Raw genomic sequence first — 25,082 nt, forward strand, 5'->3', positions numbered from 1 at the left:
ATCACTGCAGGAGTTCCTCAGGGCAATGTCCTAGGCCCAACCATCTTCAGCTGCTTCATCAATGACCATCCCTCCAACATAAGGTCAGAAATGGGGATGTTCGCTGATGACTGCACAGTGTTCAGCGCAATTCACAACTCCTCAGATAATGAAGAAGTCCATGCCCGCATGCAACAAACCTGGACGACGTTCAGGCTTGGACTGATAAGTGGCAGGTAACATTCGCGTCACACAAGTGCCAGGCAATGACTATCTCCAACAGGTGAGAGTCTAACCACCTCCCCTTGACATTCAACGGCATTACCATCGCCGAATCCCCCACCATCAACATCCTGGGGGTCACCATTGACCAGAAACTTACCTGGACCAGCCACATAAATACTGTGGCAACAAGAGCAGGTCAGAGGCTAGGTATTCTGCAGCAAGTGTCTCTCCTCCTGATTCCTCAAAGCCTTTCCACCATCTACAAGGCACAAATCAGGAGTGTGATGGAATACTCTCCACTTGCCTGGATGAGTGCAGCTCCAACAACACTGAAGAAGCTTGACACCATCCAGGACAAAGCAGCCTGTTTGATTGGCACCCCATCCACCACCTTAAACATTCACTCCCTCCACCACCACCACCACCTTACCATGGCTGCAGTGTCATAGAGTCATAGAGTTATACAGCACAGAAAGAGGCCCTTCGGCCCATCGTGTCTGCGCTGACCATCAATCCCTGTCCAGTCTAATCCCATTTTCCAGCATTTGGTCCATAGCCTTGTATGCAATGGCATTTCAAGTGCTCATCCAAATGCTTCTTGAATGTTATGAGGGTTCCTGCCTCTACCACCCTTTCAGGCAGAGAGTTCCAGATTCCAACCACCCTCTGGGTGAAAAAGTTCCTCCTCAAATCCCCTCCAAACCTCCTGCCCCTTACCCTGAATCTATGCCCCCTTGTTATTGACCCCCCTACTAAGGGGAAAAGTTCCTCTTTATCTACCCTATCTATGCCCCTCATCATTTTGTACACCTCAATCAGGTCCCCCCTCAGCCTTCTTTGCTCCAAGGAAAACAACCCCAGCCTGTTTAGTCTTTCTTCATAGCTGAGGCGCTCCATCCCAGGTAACATCCTGGTAAATCTCCTCTGCACCCTCTCCAAAGCAATCACATCCTTCCTATAGTGAGGCGACCAGAACTGCACACACTACTCCAGCTGTGGCCTTACCAGCATTTTGTACAGCTCCATCATAACCTCCTTGCACTTATATTCTATGCCTCGGCTAATGAAGGCAAGTATCCCATATGCCTTTTTAACCACCTTATCTACCTGTTCCGCTGCCTTCAGGGATCTATGTACATGTACACCAAGGTCCCTCTGACCCTCTGTACTTCCTAGGGTCCTACCACTCATTGTGTATTCCCTTGCCTTATTTGTCCGTCCAAAATGCATCACCTTGCACTTTTCAGGGTTAAATTCCATTTGCCACTTTTCTGCCCATCTGACCAACCCGTTTATGTCGTCCTGTAGCCTGAGGCTTTCCTCCTCGCAATTTACCACCCCACCAATTTTCGTGTCATCTGCAAACTTACTGATCATACCTTTTACATTCTCATCCAAATCATTTATGTAGATCACAAACAGCAAGGGTCCCAGCACCGATCCCTGAGGTACCCCACTGGACACAGGCTTCCAGTCACAAAAGCAACCTTCGACCATCACCCTCTGCCTCCTGCCACTCAGCCAGTTTAGGATCCAACGCGCCAAGGCACCCTGGATCCCATAGGTTCTTACCTTCTTGACCAGTCTCCAATGCGGGACTTTGTCAAAAGCTTTACTGAAATCCATGTAAACCACATCCACAGCATTTCCCTCATCCACACACCTAGTCACCCCCTCGAAAAATTCAATCAGATTGGTCAGACATGATTTACCCTTGACAAAGCCATGCTGACTATCCCCGATTAATCCTTGCCTCTCCAAGTGGAGACTAATTTTGTCCCTCAGAATTTTTTCCAATAATTTCCCTACCACAGATGTTAGGCTCACTGGCCTGTAATTCCCTGGTTTATCCCTGCTACCCTTCTTGAATAATGGTACTACGTTAGCTGTTCTCCAGTCCTCTGGTACATCCCCTGTGGCCAGAGAGGTTCTGAAAATTTGTGTCAGAGCCCCTGCAATCTCCTCCTTTGCCTCCCACAGCAGCCTGGGATACATCTCGTCCGGGCCTGGGGATTTATCCACTTTTTGGCCTGCTAAAACCGCTAGTACCTCCTCCCTCTCGATGCTAATATGTTCAAGTATGTCACAGTCCCCTTGCCCGATTTCTATGTCTACATCGTCTTTCTCCAGTGAACACAGATGCAAAAAATTCATTTAAAACCCCGCCTACATCATCTGGCTCTACACACAGATTGCCACTTTGGTCCCTAATGGGCCCTACCCTTTCCCTGGTTATCCTCTTGCCCTTAATATACTTATAAAACATCTTAGGATTTTCCTTTATTTTGCTCGCCAGTGTTATTTCATGGCCCCTCCTCGCCCTCCTAATTTCTCTTTTAAGTATGCCCCTGCACTTTTTATACTCCTAGGGCTTCCTCCGCCTTTAGTCTTTTGTAACTGCCAAAAGCCCCCCTTTTTCTCCTAATGCATTTTTGTATATCCCTTGTCATCCAAGGTTCCCTTTGCTTGTTGGTCCCACCCTTGACCTTTATAGGAACATGTTGGCGTTGTACTCTCTCTCTTTCCCTTATGAAAGTCTTCCACTGCTTTGATGTGGATTTTCCTATAAGTAGCTGCTCCCAGTCCACTTTGGCCAGATCCTGCCTTATCATATTAAAATCGGCCTTTCCCCAATTTAGAACCCTTATTTCCGGGCCGTCTTTGTCTTTTTCCATGACCACCTTAAATCTCACCGAATTATGGTCACTGTCGCCAAAATGCTCTCCTACTGACACTTCCACCACTTGCCCAGCTACATTCCCTAGAATTAGGTCCAGTACCGCCCCCTCTCTTGTAGGACTTTCTACATGTTGGCTCAAAAAGCTCTCCTGGATGCACTTTAAGAATTCTACACCCTCTAAGCCTTTCACACTCTGACTATCCCAATTAATATTGGGGAAGTTGAAATCCCCCACTATTATTACCCTATTATTTTCGCACTTCTCTGAGATTTGCCTACATATCTGTTCCTCTATCTCCCCCTGACTGTTCGGGGGCCTATAGTATACTCCCAGCAAAGTGCTTACCCCCTTTTTGATTTTAAGTTCTACCCATATGGCCTCATTAGAGGAACCTGCTAATATATCATCCCTCCTTACAGCAGTAATTGATTCCTTAATTAATATTGCAACACCCCCTCCCCTTTTACACCCCCCTCTGTCTCGCCTGAAGATTCTATACCCCGGAATATTGAGCTGCCAGTCCTGACCCTCCCTCAACCATGTCTCCGTGATAGCAACAATATCGTACTCCCGTGTTCAGCAACAACTTCAGTCCATCCACCTTATTTGCAAGACTCCTTGCATTAAAATAAATGCCTTCCAGCCTTGCCATATTCCCTTTTGCCTCCACATATTTGCTCTGCCTTCCCAGCTGACTTGTTTTTTCCTTCGTATTTGGCTGTAAATCACCCCCTACTATAGTTCCACTCTGTATCCCATCCCCCTGCCAAGTTAGTTTAAACCCCCCCCCCCAGCAGTGCTAGCAAACCTCCCCGCAAGGATATTGGTCCCCCTCTGGTTCAGGTGTAAACCGTCCGACTTGTACAAGTCCCACCTTTCCCAGAAGCAGACCCAGTGATCCAGGAAACTAAAGCCCTCCCTCCTGCACCATCCCTTTAGCCACGCATTCATCTGTTCTATCTTCCTATTCCTATGCTCACTAGCACGTGGCACCGGGAGTAATCCAGAGGTTACAACCTTTGAGGTCCTGCTCTTTAATCTTCCACCTAGCTCCTTAAATTCTTGCTGCAGGACCTCATCCCTCTTTTTACCTATGTCGTTGGTACCAATGTGGACCACGACCTCTGGCTGTTCACCCTCCCCCTCCAGAATGCCCTGCAGCCGCTCAGTGACATCCTTGACCCTGGCACCAGGGAGGCAACAAACCATCCTGGATTCACGTCTACGGCCACAGAAACGCCTATCTGTTCCCCTTACTATAGAATCCCCTACCACTATTGCTCTCCCACTCTTTTTCCTCCCTTCCTGGGCAGCAGGAGCACCCCCAGTGCCAGGAAGTTGGCTGCTGCTGCCTTCCCCTGGTGAGTCATCCCCCTCAACAGTATCCAAAGCGGTATACCTGTTTGAGAGGGGAATGGTCACAGGGGTCTCCTGCACTACCTGCCTGCTTCTATTGCTCCGCCTGGTGGTCACCCATTTCCTATCTTCCTGTGCAGCCCTACCCTGCGGTGTGACCAACTCACTAAACGTGTTATCCACGACCCTCTCGGCATCGTGAATGCTCAACAACCCATCCACCCGCAGCTCCAGCGCCTCAATGCGGTCTGCTAGTAGCTGCAGATGGATGCATCTCTGGCACACGTGGTCATCAGGGGCACCGGCAGTGTCCCTGAATTCCCACATAGAGCAAGAGGAGCATATCACGGGGCTGGGCTCTCCTGGCATGACCTTCCCTTTAATTAATTTAAATTAATTTACTATCACCAATTAAAGATATCTCTAAGGCGCTTGTATAGTCTACCAACAGTCCCTGCTATACCAGAAAAGACCCTAGTAACTATAAACTACAGAGTTAAAGTTTAAAAAAGAGAAATACTCACCAACCAATCACTTACCTGCTCCCTGGTGACGTCACACTCTGATTACTTTTTACCTCTTTCCCCGCTGCTGAGTTGGTAAGCCTCGTAGCTGCCGCCGGTTTTTAAGCCGGGTTCCTCCTCGCTGCTCCTTGCTCCAAGTGGTCGGGCCTCGTAGCTGCCGCCGGTTTTTAAGCCGGGCTCCTCCTCGCTGCTCCCCGCTGCTCCGAGTGGTCGGGCCTCGTAGCTGCTGCCGGTTTTTAAGCCGGGCTCCTCCTCGCTGCTCCCCGCTGCTCCGAGTGGTCGGGCCTCGTAGCTGCCGCCGGTTTTTAAGCCGAGCTCCTCCTCGCTGCTCCCGAGTGGTCGGGCCTCGTAGCTGCCGCCGGTTTTTAAGCCGGGCTCCTCCTCGCTGCTCCCCGCTGCTCCGAGTGGTTGGGCCTCGTAGCTGCCGCCGGTTTTTAAGCCGGGCTCCTCCTCGCTGCTCCCCGCTGCTCCGAGTGGTCGGGCCTCGTAGCTGCCGCCGGTTTTTAAGCCGGGCTCCTCCTCGCTGCTCCCCGCTGCTCCGAGTGGTCGGGCCTCGTAGCTGCCGCCGGTTTTTAAGCCGGGCTCCTCCTCGCTGCTCCGAGTGGTCGGGCCTCGTAGCTGCCGCCGGTTTTTATGCCGGGCTCCTCCTCGCTGCTCCCCGCTGCTCCGAGTGGTCGGGCCTCGTAGCTGCCGCCGGTTTTTAAGCCAGGCTCCTCCTCGCTGCTCCCCGCTGCTCTGAGTGGTCAGGCCTCGTAGCTGCTGCCGGTTTTTAAGCCGGGCTCCTCCTCGCTGCTCCCTGCTGCTCCGAGTGTGTACCATCTACAAGATGCACTGCAGCAACTCCCAAACCCGCGACCTCTTCCACCTAGAAGGACAAGGGCAGCAGGCACCTGGGAACATCACCACCTCCAAGTTCCCCTCCAAGTCACACACCATCCTGACTTAGAAGTATATCGCTGATCCTTCATCGTCGCTGGGTCAAAATCCTGGAATTCCCTCCCCAACAGCACTGTGGGAGTACCTTCACCACACGGACTGCAGCGGTTCAAGAAAGCGGCTCACCATCACCTTCTCAAGGGCAATTAGGAATGGGCAATTAATGCTGGCCTTGCCAGTGACGCCCACATCCCATAAATGAATTTTTTAAAAAGATTATGGGTTCTGACAACATCCCTACTGTAATGCTGAAGATCTGCACTCTAGACCTAGCGCCCCCGACCCCCCAGCCAAGCTATTCCAGTGCAGCTATGACACTGACTTCTACCTGACAAGGTGGACAATGCTCAGATGTGGACTATTCACAGAAATAAAGACAAATGTAACCTGGCCAATTAAAGTCCTATCATCCTCCATCCAATCATCACAATGCAATGGATGGAAGGAGTCATTAATAGTACCACAAGCAGCACTGTACTCACGATTAACCTGCTCACCAAAGCTCAGTTTGGGTTCCACCAGAACTACTCTGCTTCAGACCTTGTCATAGAAAAATAGGAGCAGGAGTAGGCCATTCGGCCCTTCGAGCCTGCTCCGCCATCCAATATGATCATAGCTGATCCTCTATCTCAATACCATATTCCCGCTCTCTCCCCACACCCCTTGATGCCTCATAGCATTTATAAGGAGTTGAATGCCAGGGAGAGATGAGAGTAGCAGCCTTTTATATCATGGCAGCATTTGGCCATATATGGCACCAAGGAGCCCTAGCAAAACTGAAGTCAATGGCAATCAAAGGAAAAACCCTCCAGTCAGAGGAAGATAGCCATTGTTATTGTAGGCCAGGACAGTGCTGTAGACGTTCATTCAGGGCAGCGTCCTCAGCCGATGATCTTTAGCTGCTTCATCAATGACTTTCCCTTCATGAAAAAGGTCCGGAGCAGGGCTATTTACTAATTCTACCATGTCCAGCTCCATTCACAACTCCTCCAATAATGAAGAAGCCTACAGCAGGACCTGGATAATATTCAGGCTTGGGATGATAAGTGGCAGGTAACATTCATGACACACAAGTTTCAGGTAAGGGCCATGTCAAGCGAGAAAAGGCTCAACTACCTCTCCCAGACCTTCAATGACATTGACAGATTGTTTGCTTTTTAAATCGCAGCGTTCCCCACCATGAACATCCAAGGGGTCACGATTGACCATAACTGGACCAGTTATATTAACACTGTGGCTACAAGAGAGGACAGAGACTGGATACTCTGATGAGTGGCTCCTACCAAGTCTATCCGTCAACAGTGCTCAAGTCAGAAGTATGATAGAATACTCATTTTGTGCCTGGATGCGTGCAGCTGCAACAACGCTCAAGATGTTTGGCATCATTCAGAACAGAGCAATCTGTTTGATTGACGACCTTGCCACTAGACTCAGTATCTAGCCCCTCCAACATCGGTGCATAGCAGCTGCAGGATGCACTGCAGCGACTCACTAAACTTAATTCGACAGCACATAACCTCTACCATCAAGAAGGACAAGAGCTGCAAGATCATCGGAATATCATCACTTCTAAGTTCCCCTCCAGATGAGACAACATCATGACTTGGACCGATTCTGCTGTCCGTTCATCATTGCTGAGTGCGAGTCAGCAGAGAGTGCTGTGAGTTTGGGTAAGTGTGTGAGTTCTTTAATTGTTATTTCTCTTTAAATCATTCTTGATAAAATTACTTAAGCAGTTTAAGTAAAGGGGAAAAGTTAAATATTTGGGATTCTGTTGGATGAAGAAGAGTAAAACAAGGTTACACTGCAGTAGGAGTAAATTGGCACAGCAGGCAGTGGAAACCAGTTTTCTAACCAATCAGCAGGGGTGACTCATTTGGCTGTAAACAAACAAACAGTATAAAAAGACCAGGCTAGTGCGAGCAAGCACTGAGTGCGAGTCAGCAGAGAGTGCTGTGAGTTTGGGGAAGTGTGTGAGTTAGGGTAAGTGGGGTGTTAGGTGCTCTTCTCAAACTTTAAGTCTGTGGGTTGTAGTTAATAAGGCCTTTCTGGTGCAGAGTGACTGTTGGTAAACCATTTAACTGGTGTAATTAGAGGGATTGATTTAAATTAAATCCAATTAATTAAAGGGGATACTAGCATCTATAATCGGGCAGAGGGTGTCCATAACTAACAATAAAAAATTTAATTAATTACATAGAATGGAGCAGGTGATGTGTTACTGTTGCGAGATGTGGGAGCCGGTGAACCCCATTGAGGCTCACGGTGATTACGTCTGTGACAAGTGTCTGCTGCTACAGGAACTCCAGCTCCGTGTTGATGAGCTGCAGTCTGAGCGTCAGACACTGCGACACATCAGGGAGGGGGAGAAGTACCTGGACTCTGTGTATCAGGAGGTGATCACACCTATGAAGTTAATTAATTCAGATGTAGCCCATGGTCAGGGACAGGACGGTGTGACTATGAGTGAGGCAGGTATGGGGATCCAGGAGGTGGAGCTGGAGGAGCCGCAGCCCTTGCTCTTGTCCAGCAGGTTTGAGGTTCTTACTCCCTGTGGGGACGGGAGCAGGGACTGCAGGGAGGATGAGCAACCTGGCCACAGCACCGTGGAACGGGGGGCCATTCAAGAGGGGGGAGTAACTAGAAATGTTGTAGTGGTAGGGGATAGTATTATTAGGGGGATAGATAGAGTTCTCTGCAGCCAAGAGCGAGAGTCCCAAAGGCTGTGTTGCCTACCCGGTGCCAGGGTTAAGGACATCTCCTGTGGGCTGGAAAGAAACTTGCAGTGGGAGGGGGTGGATTCAGTTGTCGTCCATGTTGGTACAAACGACGTAGATAGGATTAGGAAGCCGGTTCTGTTAAAGGAGTATGAGCAGCTGGGGGTCAAATTAAAAAACAGAACCTCAAGGGTAATAATCTGAACCGAGCGAATTTGGCTAGGACAAATAAAATGAGAGAGTTAAATGCGTGGCTCAAAGACTGGTGTTGGAGAAATGGGTTTTGCTTCCTGGGACACTGGCACCAGTACTGGGGCAGGAGGGAGCTGTTCCGTTGGGACGGGCTTCACTTGGCCAGTGCTGGGACTAGAGTCCTGGCGGATCATATAACTAGGGCTGTAGAGAGGGCTTTAAACTAACTGGTGAGGGGGAGGTTCCTAGAGAGCAAATAATAAAAATGACAACAGAGAAGGTCATAGACTTAGGTAGCAGTGGGGAAATTAAAAACCAGAGTGTGTCAGGAAGGGGCAGAAGGTATGGAGTAAAAGGTAAAGTAATAAAAAGGGCAAAAGCAGGAACTAAGTGTCACAAAACATATTTGAAAGTTCTCTATCTGAATGCACGTAGCACTCGTAACAAAATAGACGAGTTAATGGCACAAATAACTACATATGGGTATGATCTTGTGGCCATTAGAAACATGGCTGCAGGGTGACTGCCTGGGAATTAAACATATCAGGTTATTTAACGATCAGGAAGGAAGGGGAGGTGGGGTGGCTATGTTAATAAAGGAAGGAATCACTGTAATACAGAGAAATGATATTGGGTCAAAAGATCAGGATAATGAAACAGCTTGGGTGGAGGTAAGGAATAATAAGGGGGAAAAAACACTAGTGGGCGTAGTCTATAGGCCTCCGAACAGTTGCAACTATGTTGGACGGAGTATCAATCAGGAAATAGTTGAGGCTTGTAATAAGGGAACATCTATAATTATGGGGGATTTTAACTATCATATTAATTGGACAAATCAAATTGGGCAGGGCTGCCTTGAGGATGAGTTCATTGAGTGTATTAGGGATGGGTTTCTTGAGCAGTATGTAACTGAACTGACCAGAGGGCAAGCAACCTTAGATCTGGTCCTGCGTAATGAGACAGGATTAATTAAAAATGTCCTAGTAAAGGATCCCCTTGGAATGAGTGACCATAACATGGTTGAATTCCATATTCAATTCGAGGGTGAGAACGTTGGATCTCAAACAAGCGTGCTAAGCTTGAATAAAGGAGACTATGAAGGTATGAGAGCAGAATTGAGTAGAGTGGATTGGGAAAATAGATTAAAGGGTAAGACGATACATGATCAGTGGTGTACATTTAAGGAGTTATTTTACAACTTCCAAAAAATATATATTCCACTGAGAAGAAAAGGGTGTAAAAGAAAAGACAGCCATCCGTGGCTAAGTAAAGAAATTAAGGATAGTATTCGACTAAAAACAAGGGCATATAAGGTAGCCAAATCTAGTGGGAGGATAGAGGATTGGGAAAACTTTAAAAGACAGCAAAAAATAACAAAAAGATTGATTAAGAAAGGGAAGATAGATTATGAAAGTAAATTAGCAAAAAATATAAAAACAGATAGTAAGAGTTTTTATAGTTATATAAAAAGAAAAAGGGTGGCTAAAGTAAATGTTGGTCCCTTAGAGGATGAGACCGGGAAATTAATGGTGGGAAATATGGAGATGGCAAAAACACTGAATGAATATTTTGTATCAGTCTTTACAGTAGAAGACACTAAGAATATCCCAACACTGGACAAACAGGGGGTTATAGGGCGGGAGGAGCTAAACACGATCAAAATCACTAAGGAAGTGGTACTCGGTAAAATAATGGGACTCGAGGCGGATAAATCACCTGGACCTGATGGCTTACATCCTAGGGTCTTGAGGGAAGTGGCGGTAGGGATTGTGGATGCATTGGTAATAATTTTCCAAAACTCCCTGGACTCAGCAAAGGTCCCGGCAGACTGGAAAACTGCTAATGTAACCCTTATTTAAAAAGGGCAGTTAACAGAAGGCTGGAAACTATAGACCGGTTAGCCTAACATCTGTGGTCGGTAAAATTTTGGAGTCCATTATTAAGGAGACCGTAACAGGACATTTGGATAATCATCATTTAATAGGACAAAGTCAGCATGGTTTTATGAAGGGGAAGTCATGTTTGACAAATTTGCTGGAGTTCTTTGAGGAAGTAACATATAGGGTGGATAAAGGGGAACCAGTGGACGTAGTGTATTTGGACTTCCAAAAGGCATTTGACAAGGTGCCACACAACAGATTATTGCTTAAGATAAAAAATCACGGGATTGGGGGTAATATTCTGGCATGGATAGAGGATTGGCTATCTAACAGAAGGCAGAGAGTTGGGATAAATGGTTCATTCTCAGAATGGCAATCAGTAACTGGTGGTGTTCCGCAGGGGTCGGTGCTGAGTCCCCAACTCTTTACAATCTATATTAACGATTTGGAGGAGGGGACCGAGTGTAACATATCAAAGTTTGCAGATGATACTAAGATGGGAGGGAAAGTAGTGAGTGAGGAGGACATAAAAAACCTGCAAGGGGACATCGACAGGCTAAGTAAGTGGGCAGAGATTTGGCAGATGGAATACAATACAGGTAGACTACCTTTTATCCGAACTTCCGAAAAGCGAAACCCTCTAAAAACCGAAGGTTTTTTCGTTCAGCGTAAGTCGTGCGCACGACATGACTAGAGTGGCGCACGACTTACGCTGAGCAGAGGGTCAGCGTAAGTCGTGCGCACGACCCCGACCCCCGCCGACGACCCCCCGCGGACACCCCTGCGGACCCCCGCCGACCCCGACTCCCACCGACCCCCCCGCCGACCCCGACTCCCGCCAACCCCCCCGCCGACCCCCCCGCGGACCCCCGCCGACGCCGACCCCCACCGCCGACCCCGACGACCCCCCCGCCGACCCACAAATTTCCCAGTCTTATAAAATACCTTACAAAATCCGAAATTTTCTGAAAACCGAAACACGGCTGGTCCCGAGGTTTTCGGATAAAGGATAGTCTACCTGTACTGGAAAGTGTGAGGTTATGCACTTTGGCAGGAAAAATCGTAGAGCAAGCTATTATCTTAATGGCAAGAAACTGGAAAGTACTAAAGTACAAAGAGATCTGGGGGTCCTGGTGCACGAAACTCAAAAGGTTAGTATGCAGGTGCAGCAAGTGATTAAGAAGGCCAATGGAATGTTGGCTTTCATTGCTAGGGGGATAGAATATAAAAATAGGGAGGTATTGCTTCAGTTGTACAAGGTATTGGTGAGACCGCACCTGGAATACTGCATACAGTTTTGGTGTCCATACTTAAGAAAAGACATACTTGCTCTCGAGTCAGTACAAAGAAGGTTCACTTGGTTAATCCCGGGGATGAGGGGATGGACATATGAGGAGAGGTTGAGTAGATTGGGACTCTACTCATTGGAGTTCAGAAGAATGAGAGGCGATCTTATTGAAACATATAAAATTGTGAAGGGGTTGGATCGGGTGGATGCGGGGAGGATGTTCCCGATGATGGGTGAAACTAGAACTAGGGGGCATAGTCTTAGAATAAGGGGCTGCTCTTTCAAAACTGAGATGAGGAGGAACTACTTCACTCAGAGGGTGGTAGGTCCATGGAATATGCTGCCCCAAAGAGCTGTAGAAGCTACATCATTACATAAATTTAAAACAGAAATAGACAGTTTCCTAGAAGTAAAGGGAATTAAGGGTTACGGGGAGCAGGCAGGAATTTGGACATGAGTCTAGGTTCGGATCGGACATGGCCCTGTGGGTAGCGGAGCGGGCCCAGGGGCCGTGTAGCCTGATCCTGCTCCTATTTCGTGTGTCTAATTCTGTTAGATTCAGGAGATGGTTCTGTGATACTAGATTGGCGGTTAGGATCAGATCAGCCATGATCTTATTGAATGGCGGAGCAGGCTCGAGGGGCCGATTGGCCTACTCCTGGTCCTATTTCTTATGTTCTTATGAGTCAATATCCTGGAATTTCTGTCCTCACATTATCTTCAGACACCATCACTACAAGGACTGCAGCAGTTCAAAGAGAATGCCCATTACCTTCTTAGCATAACTAGGCATGAGCAGTAAATGTGGCTTTGCCAGTATCACCCACACCGTGAGAACAAATTTAAAAAAGGATAACATTTAGGAGATTATTCAGGAAAAGGCAGGGGAAATTGCAAAGGAGGCAGAGCAGCTTATGGGAACAAGGGAAAAATCTTTGTTGAGAAAAAGGGAGGTTATAGTAATAGGCGATTCAACAGTACGATTAGCGGAGAAGATTTAGAGTGATTTGTTTCTTGAGGGCTAACTTTGCAAATATTGAGAAGGTGAATAAGCTAGAAGCCCGTGATAGTAGTCTAAATAGGAATTAACAACAAAGGGAAAAATAGCCAAGGTACTCTTGTCACTTCATCTCCTGCTACATCAGCTTTGGCAAAGGCTACTAATGAACCAAGGTGCCCTTTAAGCCTTTCTAAAAGCTTTCATAATTTTCCCACTGTATACCTTGAGAAAGGAAGCCTGGGGGTTTCTCCTACCAATTGCCAGAATCCTAACTATTTTAAGCCATTAAGATCTGTGGAACTTTCCATTACATATTAGCCATCAAACTTGTTTGGTTAGTATACATACTCCATTAGTGGCCACATGAGACAGGATGAAAAGGATTAATGCAGTTTTGATCAAATGATAATACACAATATGTGGCACAGATTTTACAGTATATTTTGCAGGTGCTTTCTATATTATATCTACATGTGTCACTGTTGGTACCTTACCTTGCGAATATGTTCTTGAAGTCCTTTTACTCCATACAATCTGAACACAAACCACATTTTCAGAGAACGGAATCTGCGCCCCAGTGGAATCTGCCAGTGCTTTATGGAAACAGTGTTAGTTAAAATATTATCTTCTAACTGCTGCCATAGTGATTTGCATCTCAAAACAGCACCCAACATACACTCCTCGTAGCCTCTGTAATAAGTTTTTTAAAATAATAAAATCGAGTAACCTGTAGCACAGATATCCATCTTTGATTTGTCCCTTGTGCTGGAATAAGGAAATGGAGCTGAGACTCAATGTGGAAACTATTTGAATGAAGAGAATTAATTCATGCTCATTAAGCTACATTTATAGCCTTGAATTTCCTCGATCCATTCCACTGTTGTTACACTGGAAAATTATGCCGCTCATCAGCAGAGCGAGATGCACTTAAGTTTCCTGGGCAATTAATCTACATGTGAAGTGGTGCAAGTTCTGGCGTAATTATATTCTAAAAGCGCAGTGAGCAGCTCAGGCCCCAGGAAGCTACAGTGCAGAAGTGGGGCAGCTTCCCCTGTAAGTAGCAAGTTCCACATTCTATCTTAAGTCTACATTAGAGCACTTGGAGACAGCAAGGGGAGTCTGCATAGATTCTTTCCTTGACCTGTTTGCATTTTATCCACTCCAGTAATCTCCCACCCTCATCTGAAGTGCCTCTTGCCAGAACCAGAAGCAGTCACAGGTCAGCTGTGCCCACGAGGCACCATGACAGGGCAGCATCTCACCAAAGGGCTGTGAATTTTAGGAAGACCTGCAAGCCCTCTTAGACGAGGTGGAAGACAGGAGGCACTGACTCCTGGGTGATGATGCACAGATACAATGTGGCACCTTGAAAGGATCTGGTACCAAAGACTTTAGGGCAGTGATCACATTAACAGCGACAGATAGAACTGTTCTGGCAGTGGAGTGAGGCTGAAGATCTTCATGAAGAGAATTGCACAATTGTGAAACCTTGGACAATCGCACCCTTTGAAGCCAGAGCCCCCTCCAAGAGGTCCTTGAAGGATCTGTGCTGCCTATAGACATGTTGTGGGCTGGTGTCCTCTGCCTTTCTCCCTTATTCTCCTCACCTCCGTGTGTGCTGCTGTTCCTCCTCCTTCTCCATAAGGATGGCATAGAGAGATATGCCCACGGGGAATGCCATACCTTCTCCAGAGGTGTTCTGAGTATGGAAGGGGGTGGAGAGTGTGGGATGTGGGTTGAAAAATGTAGTGATGGAGTAAGATGTTTAGCACTATGGAGGCAGTCATGTAAAAGTCTCAGTGAGCAAAACTGGGAAAAAAACAGGTTGCTAGAAATCAGCAAGCAAATTTTGAATACTTTTGAAAGCTCTCAAACTTCTCACTTCTGCCTGAATCAGTCACTTGGAAAGCAGTTACGCTGTTTTATATGGGTCTAACTTTCCCAGAGTGCAGTAGTGGCATTAAAACAGGTGAGTGGCATTGCTATGCAAATGAGCCCTGCGGAGCTTGGATGGATGGATCATTAAAGCAGCCAAAAAGGTCAAAGAAACGGCATTAGATGTGAGTTTCCCCAATCTTTTTGTACATGGTAGTATTACATAGTATTGACAGCACAGAAACAGGGCATTCAGCCCAACAAGTCTATGCCAGTGTTTATGCTCCACACGAGCCTCTACCCACCTTACTTCATCTTAGCATATCAACATATCCTCCTATTCCTTTCTCTCTCATGTACTTATCTAGCTTCCCCTTAAATGCATCTATGTTATTCTCCTCAACTACTCCATGTAGTAGCAAGTTCCACATTCTATCCACTCTCTGAGTAAAGAAGTTTCCTCCTGAAATCCTTATTGGATTTATTAGTGAACATTTTATTATATTTATAGGTCTTTCAGCCCGGGCTTGTATTTTGCTAAATAACAACAGAAAACGCTGGAAAAACTCAGCAGGCCAGGCAACATCTGTGGAGAGAGAAACAGAGTCAACGTTTTGGGTCGAAACCCTTCTACAGAACTGAGGGGAAAAAAAGGCAGGAAATGAAAGAGATTAAAAGGCAGTTTGGGTTTTGCTAATGCTGATTGTATAATTGAAGCATTTGGATACATAAATTCTGAAACTGGAAATTGCAAGAAAAGGAAAATTAAATATGCAACACTGGACTACAATGGTTATTATAGTCCATCAGTAGTTGCAAGTTTCTCAGACATAGTGTTGTGGACTTACTTTAGAGTAAATGACAAGTAGTAACAATGGGCCAGAAATTCGGGTTGGAGGCTTCCCGCGGGCGCAAGCCCCCGACCTGCACTTACATAACACGCCTGCCATTGTGCTGTGGGCCCGTGTGGGTTTCCGATCCTGGGCCTCCTCCAGCTGCCGGTGTGCAGTGCTCGCGTATCCCAGCGGCAAAGTTAGTTCGCAGCGTCCCCTGGGATCACGTGGGCCATGGGGAGCCAATCGGAGCAGGGAATCTCCATTCATAGATTTGACAGGAAGACCTGTCAAATCTATGAATAGAGATCGGCCCCAAAACCTAAGTAAAACTTCAAATAATTTTTTTTAAATCACATTTTTAAAATAACTATAAATTACATAAATTAACTATTTTAAACAAATTTAAATTTTTGAAAAAATTAAAGTTTTTAACGGGGCTAAAAATAAACACGTTTCTTTAAAGTATTTTAAAATGATAAACCTGTGGAAAAAATATTTTAATTTTACTTAATTAACCTCTTACTTTGTTAAAAGCAGGCCTTGCGACTGCTTTTTTCACGCGCAGCTGCTAGGGACTTAGCCGCATGGAGAAACCTGTAAAAAAAAATCGGAAGTTCCAGGCGTACGCGCTGCCTCTCTGGTGCACGCGTTTGACCTGTGAATCCCTTCCTTCACGGGAACGGAAGTTCCGGTTTCCAGCGCATGCGCAGTGCATGCATGAAACTGGCACTTTCATTGGCCCTACGCGTGAGTACACAGCGCGTACTCACCCGTGGGGACCCGAATTTCTGGCCCAATGTGCTACAGACAAATGTAACTGGTGTTTGACAATGCATCATTCCCTCAGCCTAGATTGTCCATTCAAGTCCTGAAGTGCAATAACAACCTAATAATGCTGTAGGCACTGCTGATAGCAAGGAAATTCAGGGCAAATGTTCATGTTCAGGTCTCTTCCATATGGCTGCCAAGTTTCATATAATACATAACATAAACAAAACCAAGAAAAAAACCACTGTTTATATCTGAAGTAGAAATTTTTGATGCATTGGACACTAAGAAGGAAATCATAATTTGAGGAACTGGGAATAAGATATGCCAAAGAAGTGAAATTAATAATTACTCCAAATAAATCTACCTCTCAGCCAAAAAGTCTAACATTATCTTGGTGATGCTTTGAAAGAAGGTAACCGCTTCAAACTTCTCCCTTTACTCTCTGAGGCAGTGATTAATATGTGAGTACAGTTTTACAGGTGGTGGCAACCGCTCTACTGTTTTTTCTCAAGTGGTTATTCCTCATCTGCAGCCTTGAGTTAACAGCTGAGGGCTATTTGACAAGCAAGGCCACAAAGCTGAGCACAATCCTAACATCAAACACACACAAATTCTGTAGAAACAATCAGGAAGCAGGAATTCTGATTTTTCTCCTTACCTTGAGGACATCAAGGTCAATTTATATTGTTTCCATATGGATTAACGTATCACAAGTGGCCACCTCTTTATTACATCTCTAGCATGTCATATACCCATCAGAAATTCTCTGAGTGGACAGCTGTAAAATCAGTTAAAAACCAAGGGGTATATTCTCCTTCGTTTGCTAATTTTAGTGAGAAATTAAGTCCGAGTATAAAACAGTATTTTCCACTTTATACTCTGGTCTACTATTTTACTAAAATTAACAAACAAGGAACGATATATGGATAAATTCACCTATCCCACACTCCAAATTTGGAGGCATGCTCAAAGAAAGCACAGGTCAGAGAATCAACGTACAGTGTTGATGTCCTATCTCTGACCTGCACTCCCTTTGTGTGTAACTCTCCACTGAGAATGGAAGATTGGTGAATTTACCCTTTGGCTCCAAGTTTTATATAAAGTCATGCATTAAAAAGTCCCATTTTATATATCAAAAAGATTTTCTCAAATGAGGAATCTCCAGAACAATTACTTATGTTAATCATTTATAAATTGCAAAGTTGATTTCAAAAATTGAGAAGTGCCAATTTATGATATGGATCTGATATGTCTGGTATCTGTTGAAATGAGCAAAAAAAGCAAACAAGGCGGTACAATATCAACAGTATGTGTTTGGTGGCTTAGAAACCTGTAGCGCTGTCTGAAGATTCAAATTGTTTGCTGATTTATATGAAGTTTTATTTTAACTGGAGACAATTTGTAAATAGTAAGCTGTATTAATTCGATTAGCTCCCCAATGGCTCATTCGATAAAGGCATCATATAAATAGGCCATATAGACCAGAGGATCCCAGGTTTAATCTCTTTCTGTGCTATGTTAACTGATCTCTGCCAGGTGGCAGCAGAGGATCTACGATTGGCTTTAGCATCTCTACGCTAGAGAAAAGAAAAATTAGCCATGGATTTCTGCTCTGAGCATTATCCAGTAACATTTGCTGGATGTGTATGTGGACCTGGGAGAGGACTGTGTTTGATTGTGAAGCTCCTAATTATTGCAACACCCTGACAATACTCACTGTTTAGGCTTACACAAAGAATGCCTAATATGGTGAGGTACCAGAGGACAATTACCCTAACAGAAGTCAACACTTTCAGACAGGGAAAAATCACAATTTAGTTCAATAAATATATGTTTAGACTAACTACAAAACTGGAGACATGGATAAATAATCATTTACAAATTTAGCTATATGTTGGGGTTCTATACCTGACTAGAACTGAAAAAATATACTGTAAGAAAGAAAGACTTGCATTTATATAGTGCCTTTCACAACCAATGGATGTCCCAAAGCACTTTACAGCCAATGAAGTACTTTTTGAAGTGTCATCGCTGTTGTAATGTGTAGTTACTGTAGTTATGAAACTATTTCACATTCATATGTACTAGAAATGCTATAAGGATACTCACCCTATAATCAGTGATGAGTCCTGGAAATATAGAACAAAAAGAGAAAAGTTACTGTGAAATGTGATTAATTTGTTTTAATACTGTAGTGCAGCTGCAAATTGTTAGATGAACACAAAGGTAGCTAATACAGTGTACTGAATAATGTGCATGGCAAGATGTGAGTATTTTCATATATCAGGTGTGTGCCCATGTCATTTGCAGTGCAACTGGGGTGCCTGCCTCAGGTGAGAGGTAAACTCATAGTGGCGCCTTGCCATAGTCAGCTGTGCTGGTGCCCAAAAAATTGCTCCGTATCTAAATAGGACACCTTTTGTACTGCAATTGATTGATCAACTACAATAGGAAAACCCTGGCCTTTTTAAAATTTAAATCCCCACTTGAGCTAGAGATGAAGAGGCATCACATGTGCTCAGCATTGTCAGTGCAAATGGCAGGAATTATGTCATCTGCAGTAAAATTTGTGAACACTTACTTTTAAGCGGGTGCATCCTTTTAAATTTTCCTAGTATGCCTTGTTAGTTGCCCTTTAAACCCAACTGCTCATTCCCCTCTGGCAAGCGCTCAGCACCAGGTCCAATATGGGCCAGGATCCTATCTAAATTAACAACAGTCAAATCATCCAACTACAGAAAATGCTGTGAAAGTTGGTTTGCAAGCAAAGCAGAGGGCAAAAGGCTGCTGCACTCCACCATTATGTCTAGATTACACTTTTGAGGTAAATGTCAAAATGTCGATATTGTAATTGATGTTTCCAATCTGTCAAAATAACAGAACAGTGATCTGAACACCTACCAGAAAAGCACGGCCAATTCCCAACAGGACAAGACAGAACTTTAATTCTCGAAATTCTAAGGATGTGCATTCCTAAAGCATTAACGCTAACAATAAGGTGTAATCATTTTGTGTATTATTGTTAACAGAGCAGTTGCTAACTTTTGCTCAAGCTCCCTAAATTGCTCCTGGGTGTAGACATAAATGCACAGACCCAGCATTTTGCTTGTTAAATGTGCAAATTTACTCTGCAATTACTTCATTCACATGTCGTGTTAAATACGCATTTGAAGCTGATGTTAAACCACCCTAGAGAACCAGCAGAGTTCAAAAGATGAACAAAGTAGAAAAAAACTTAAGAATATTGGCAAAGAACACAGCAGCATAGCTGTAGCATAAATTCTCTCTTAGCTAGACACTTTATTGAACAAAGGAGAAAAACAGCTGGAGATTGCAGCTTGGGAAAGATGAACTTGCATTGATATAGCTCCTTTCACAGCCTCAGGATGTCCCAAAGTGCTTCACAGCTAATGAATTACTCTTTAAAGTGTAGTCACTGTTGTTGTGCAGGCAAATCTGGCAGCCAATTTATGAATAGCAAGATCTCAAAAACAACTATGAGATAATTTCCAGCACAGACACGATGGGCCGAATGGCCTCCTTCTGTGCCGTAAATTTCTATAATTCTATAATGATCCATTAAGCTGTTATTTCTTGGTGTTGGTTGAGGGATAAATGACCAGGACGTCAGGAGAAGCTGCTCTTCTTTGAGTATTACTATGGGATCTTTTACATTCATCATCTGAATATACAGACAAGTACTCACCTTGGCATCTCATCGAGAAGGCAGCATCCACTCAGTTCTGCACTGAAGTGTCAGCCTAGATTATTTACTCAAGTTCTGCAGTGGGGATTAAACTCTCAACCTTCTAACACATAGGCAAGAGTGTACCAGTGAGCCAAACTAGGAGGCTTGCGAGTACAGGACTTCCTATTACCTGAGATAGTGTGAATCAGATGGGTCAGCTACTTAGAACTTAGTGAGGAACAGGGAATGCAGAGGCTGTGAGTCACCACTGACTCCAGATAGCAACAGGAGAAATCAGCAAAAATGCTGTTCACCACTGCAACACCAGAGTGACAGATTCCTTCTATTACTAAGCAGCAACAAACAAACAAGCCAGATTGTGGCAGTCCACAGTTGATATTTATATTTGCAAGTCTGTAATGGACCCCTCTTGTCTCTGGGTTGTTTCAACAAAAGGCATTTTTACGTGGACCTTAGCCTGACTCACAACCCCCTACCATAAGGACAAATGGACTGCCTTTAGTCTGGCTCCTACCTTTTGACCTGTCTGGCTTGGGTGTCCCTTCTAGGAGTTATACTCCTGCCAGCTTAATTCTCAGAGTCTAAGGAGCATGCAAGCCTTCCCACCATATCAAAGTGTTGTCCCTAGGTAAAGTTTGAGCTAAGCTTCAAATGCCATATCCTATCAATCACTAAGATGCCTATATCTACTTCCACAATGTCATCCAGCTCCATCCTTATCTCACCCATTCATGTTTTGTCACCTTTGACCTCCAACTCTCTCCTCGCCAGACTTCCATACTCTGTGCTACATAAACTCCAAGCCATCCAATATTTGGTATTAAGTCTTTCTCGGCTATCCACCCTGCCATTGCTAGTTTCCCTTGGCGCCCTGGCTCCCAGTGCATGGATGGAAAATCCTCACCACCATCGCTCTTGACCCCTCCAATGCCTCTTTGCTGTAAGACTGCTTGCTCGACATCCAGTCCTGGATGAACCGCAGTTTCCTCCAATTAAATATTGGGAAGACCAAAGCCATCATCTTTGCCCCCGCCACACCTTCTGTTCCCCTGCCACCGACTCTATCCCTCTCCTTATATAAATGTAAATTATTGTTGTTTTTGTTATTGGTGATGCCAAAACCAACAAAAAACAATTCTTAATGATCCTGTGTCTAACCAGTGCTTTTTCAAAAAATTGCAGTGATGGACAAGGCGATTATCCTCCATCAGTATAATTACACCCTGGAACTTGACAGTTGTATGCAGCTGCTATTAATTAGGAATTTTAGTGATGTGAAATGCATTCAGACAAAGGATAAAGATTAGCTCCATTAACTCCATACTGCCAAAATACTATAACAAACAGTAAACTGAAAAATACCAGAGTCCTGATGATCATGTTTTAGGTAAAGAGGATCCATTTTAAAAGCTCCAACAAGTTCTGATCTTTTCTTCACCCTAAAAGTAACAAAATGTTTATGAATTGCACATCATACCAAATGTGATGCAGATATATCTATTAATTATACCACAATGTACAGAAACAATCATTGTGGTCCCAATTTAGCATTCTCTGTGAAACTCACAGCTCTTTATTTTCTATACAATATGCAGAACTATAAGCCTCCTTATATTCAGTGAGCATGAAATTAGGAAAATGGGTCACAAAAGACTAACAGCCCAGGAATAATTATCTCTATCACATTAGAAGGCAGCATTTTAAATGAGAGTATTCAGGATATCTCCTTAGTAACAGTACATCATTGTGCTTCTTTTACAAGTGTGATAACACACAACTGGATTATCTACACAGTATGAATGCCTTTCAGGTGAAAAACATTAACAGTGCATCACTGCTGATTAAATATTATTTTCATTTTTTGGGGGTATCTTCAAGTTTAAAGCAGAATGAGTGTTAAGTATTTACTCCTGATGTCTTTAATGCATTTATTATTTGTTTTCAAACTTTTTTATTCATTACAAAAAGGACATTGATATGATTTTGCAAAGTTACATAAGAACATTCCCCCAGGAGCACACCGTAACCAAAATTGTGGACCCAATTACACAGTCCGACTGAAGCACTGTCAGGATTGCTGCTCATCAGACCAGGTCAGCTCATTTACATATGTTAGTGGCAGTCGATACAGCACAGGAAGCTATGGAGGTTGGGATGTCATGTGGCAACATCTAGTGAAGTCCTGTCATTTCTTTTGAGGCCCAGAAAACAAGGGCAGAAAGGAAGGCTTGCACTACATCCAGGAACATTTTTTTCTGACAAGCCTCTCCTGAAACATCTGTTCCAAACGGGTTCTGAACATCTGGAATGCCCCTCAGGTGCGCTAGTTGTATTATTACATACAGTCATAAAGTCCTAATTTGAATAGAAGTTGGGCTGTAATGAAGCTAGCCCAATGTTTTGAAAGTGAAACTGAAACAACTCGGTGTCATCACGATAAACTTGTTGTTAACTATGGGATATCTACCAATATAAGTAAGTAATGTGTAGACTGCGTCTGGAACTGGTAAACCACTGAAGTATATAGGGCCCTTTCTCATAGTCCAACAACTCTCCATCCTTCAATTTCCACTAACCCACCTGACCTTAGAAAGGCAAGACTACAAGAGGAACAGATACTATTCCCTTCCCCAATGTCCTTGAACCACTGAGCCACCTCCCTGCAGTCTACACTTAGTAAACTGTTTGTTTTCCACCTACAGCAGCTTCTGGCCACCTATCAAGGATTGATACTAGATGTGCTCTGCTACCAGATGAAACTCTGCACTTGGAGTGCAAATTCATAAACTCAATGGGCTGGATTTTCATTCAGAAGTTGGGAAGGAGGCAGGACTACAACTTTCGGGTTGTAGTCCCGCCTCCATCGAGATGCGGCCAATCCACGTGATTTTCCCTTGATTGATTGTTGAGCCCGCCCAGCGGGCTCAGCAGGCCAATTAAGGGCCACCCGGCAACAGGTGACGTCAGACTGAAATTTCATATGTCAAGACGCGTTGACAGATGAAATATCAGTGTTTCACAGCTGTTTGAAGCTGTCAAACACTGACAGTCTTACTTCTAACCTGAGTCCTTCTACGCAGACTCAGTTAGAAATCTCGCCGGCACTGAAAGCTGAAGGCTGTCACTTTTGACAGCTCGCGGCCATTCTGCTTTCAGTGCCGGCTGAATGATGGACTCCCGAAGCATAGAGGAAGGAAGGCTGTAAAGGTAAGTACAGGTAATTTAAACTTCTTTACACACTTTAGACACACCAAACACACTTACCTTTGCACTCATGCACCCATCACTCAACTGAACACTGACATCTCGACTCCTCCAAGTCCTTCAACCCGACGGCCCGCCTACTCTAACCTGGCGTGGTTTGGAGCCGTCGGGAATCCCACACGACACCCTTCAAAATAGGGATTAGGCTAAAAACTGCCTGTTAACTGCCTGTTAACTACCTGTTAACAGGCAGTTAATTGGCACTAATCCCTTCCCGCCTCGGGTCGGCGGGTCCCAGTGCGGGGCGGGTACCCGTCTCCTTTGAAACTTACATGGAGGCGGGTTTTGGGCGGGATGGTGTCGGGACCCCCGAATTCAGGATTTTTGTCCCCCGCACGCCTAAAAGCCCGCCTCACGGCACACTGAAAATCAACCCCAATGTGTCCAAGTCTGTGAAATGCCTGTCACAAAAATGGAGCATTGTTATCCATAGTCGATTGTGTATTACTAGACACAGAATACACACACAATTATTGGCAGCTGCTTCTGCATGCTGCAGAGAATATTCCTTACATTCTGGCTATTGATTGCACCTCAGGTAAAGACACACTCTTGCCCACAGGGGACATGAGGTCTGCTTACTGGAGTGGCCGATGACATTGAAACTGAGGAGAATATCTAGCGTAAAAACTCAAAAACATAACAATGTCCACTTGAATATACAGCCAATTTGGTCTGTAATAACACAGCAAGTAACAAGTTACTTTCCAATATTATTGGAATGAACAGCAAATTAAATAGACCTAAACAGGAGAATCATCTTAAGCTGCAGGTATTATGTTGAGATGTATATCCTGTGAATTAAAAAATATTTTACAGACATCATATGGATAACTTACCACATGGCTGAGCAATCGAAGTTCACCAAAAGCCACTTGTGAGGGTTAAAGTTGAAAGAATCTGAAAACTGATAAAGCAAAGAAAATTGTAAAATATTATCTACAGATTTAAGGCCCAATTATACAGTATCATTACATTACCTGAAGGAAGGCCTTGTGTACACACTGCACAAGTAGTATAGAGAGCTGACCTCATGACATTATATCATTTTAATTAATAATTGTCAAACAGATTGGCATGCGGTGTAGGTCATGGGCTGGGTGCATGAACAGAATAGCCATTGAATTAGCAGCTGTTAAAGGGCTGCTGCTCACAGTTAACACAGAGCTGCACAGTAAAAAAAATTTAAAGGCTTGCTGCTGGCAGTTGAAAATACATGTAAGGTAGTACAGGAGGAGGAGTTACAGGTTTTCTTCAGAAGGTGCAGTAAAGGAGTTGTTTGGAGCTGAGGGGCACTCTCCGATCAGCAGTATGGTTAGAAATGCCTGGATGCAAGTGGACAAGCAGTGGCAACCTTCCATTTTCATAGGTTGCGGACCAGATGAGAGAGAAATTGTCTGGACTCAGGAAGATTGTCTAGATACAGCCCCTGCAGTTTACCTACTTTTAGTATTTGCCCTTACTATGAATGACCAGAGGTCCTGCTCAACTTGATGCAGCTTTACTGATGCTTTTGTTGCATGTTGTTGCAGGGCACACTTTGTTGCTGGCACAGAAATATGCTTCTAATGTTGCACATAAAAGTTGCAAGTTAGGACTATCAAACACGCTATCAGCAGAAGCTCTTTGCATGCTGCACGTTCATGAGCTGACTCACAGTGGGACTAATAATGCGGCCTGAACATTGCCCCACCAGATAAAGTGGGCTCAACCCATTTGTATAATATACTGGCACTCCAAACATGTCTCTCATGATGCATATTTTTGGGCACCAGCAGCCAGTGAAGGGCAGCTGGCATTTTATTGTGTGCCAGACACTTTCCTGGTGGAGGGAGGGGCACCGAACATT

At 44.6% G+C, this 25,082-nt stretch overlaps 1 protein-coding gene across 6 annotated transcripts in view; it reads right to left on the reverse strand.

The window, feature by feature from the left end:
• ddc (dopa decarboxylase) overlaps nucleotides 1-25,082 on the reverse strand; it is a 237,719-nt gene that overhangs the window by 27,512 nt on the left and 185,125 nt on the right. For 5 of the 6 annotated variants that reach the window (XM_085988121.1, XM_085988119.1, XM_085988122.1 and 2 more), the window contains 4 exons: nucleotides 24,073-24,140; nucleotides 21,332-21,408; nucleotides 18,370-18,389; nucleotides 13,273-13,371 (listed from right to left, as the gene is read on the reverse strand). In XM_085988121.1, the coding sequence (XP_085844247.1) occupies nucleotides 13,273-13,371; nucleotides 18,370-18,389; nucleotides 21,332-21,408; nucleotides 24,073-24,140 (264 nt within the window). The remainder of the gene's footprint in view (nucleotides 1-13,272; nucleotides 13,372-18,369; nucleotides 18,390-21,331; nucleotides 21,409-24,072; nucleotides 24,141-25,082) is intronic. The other variant, XM_085988120.1, reaches the window with a different exon arrangement.

Source organism: Somniosus microcephalus, chromosome 5, assembly GCF_052327205.1.
Source record: "Somniosus microcephalus isolate GS21.2 chromosome 5, FLI_Smic_1.0, whole genome shotgun sequence".
NCBI lineage: Eukaryota > Metazoa > Chordata > Chondrichthyes > Squaliformes > Somniosidae > Somniosus > Somniosus microcephalus.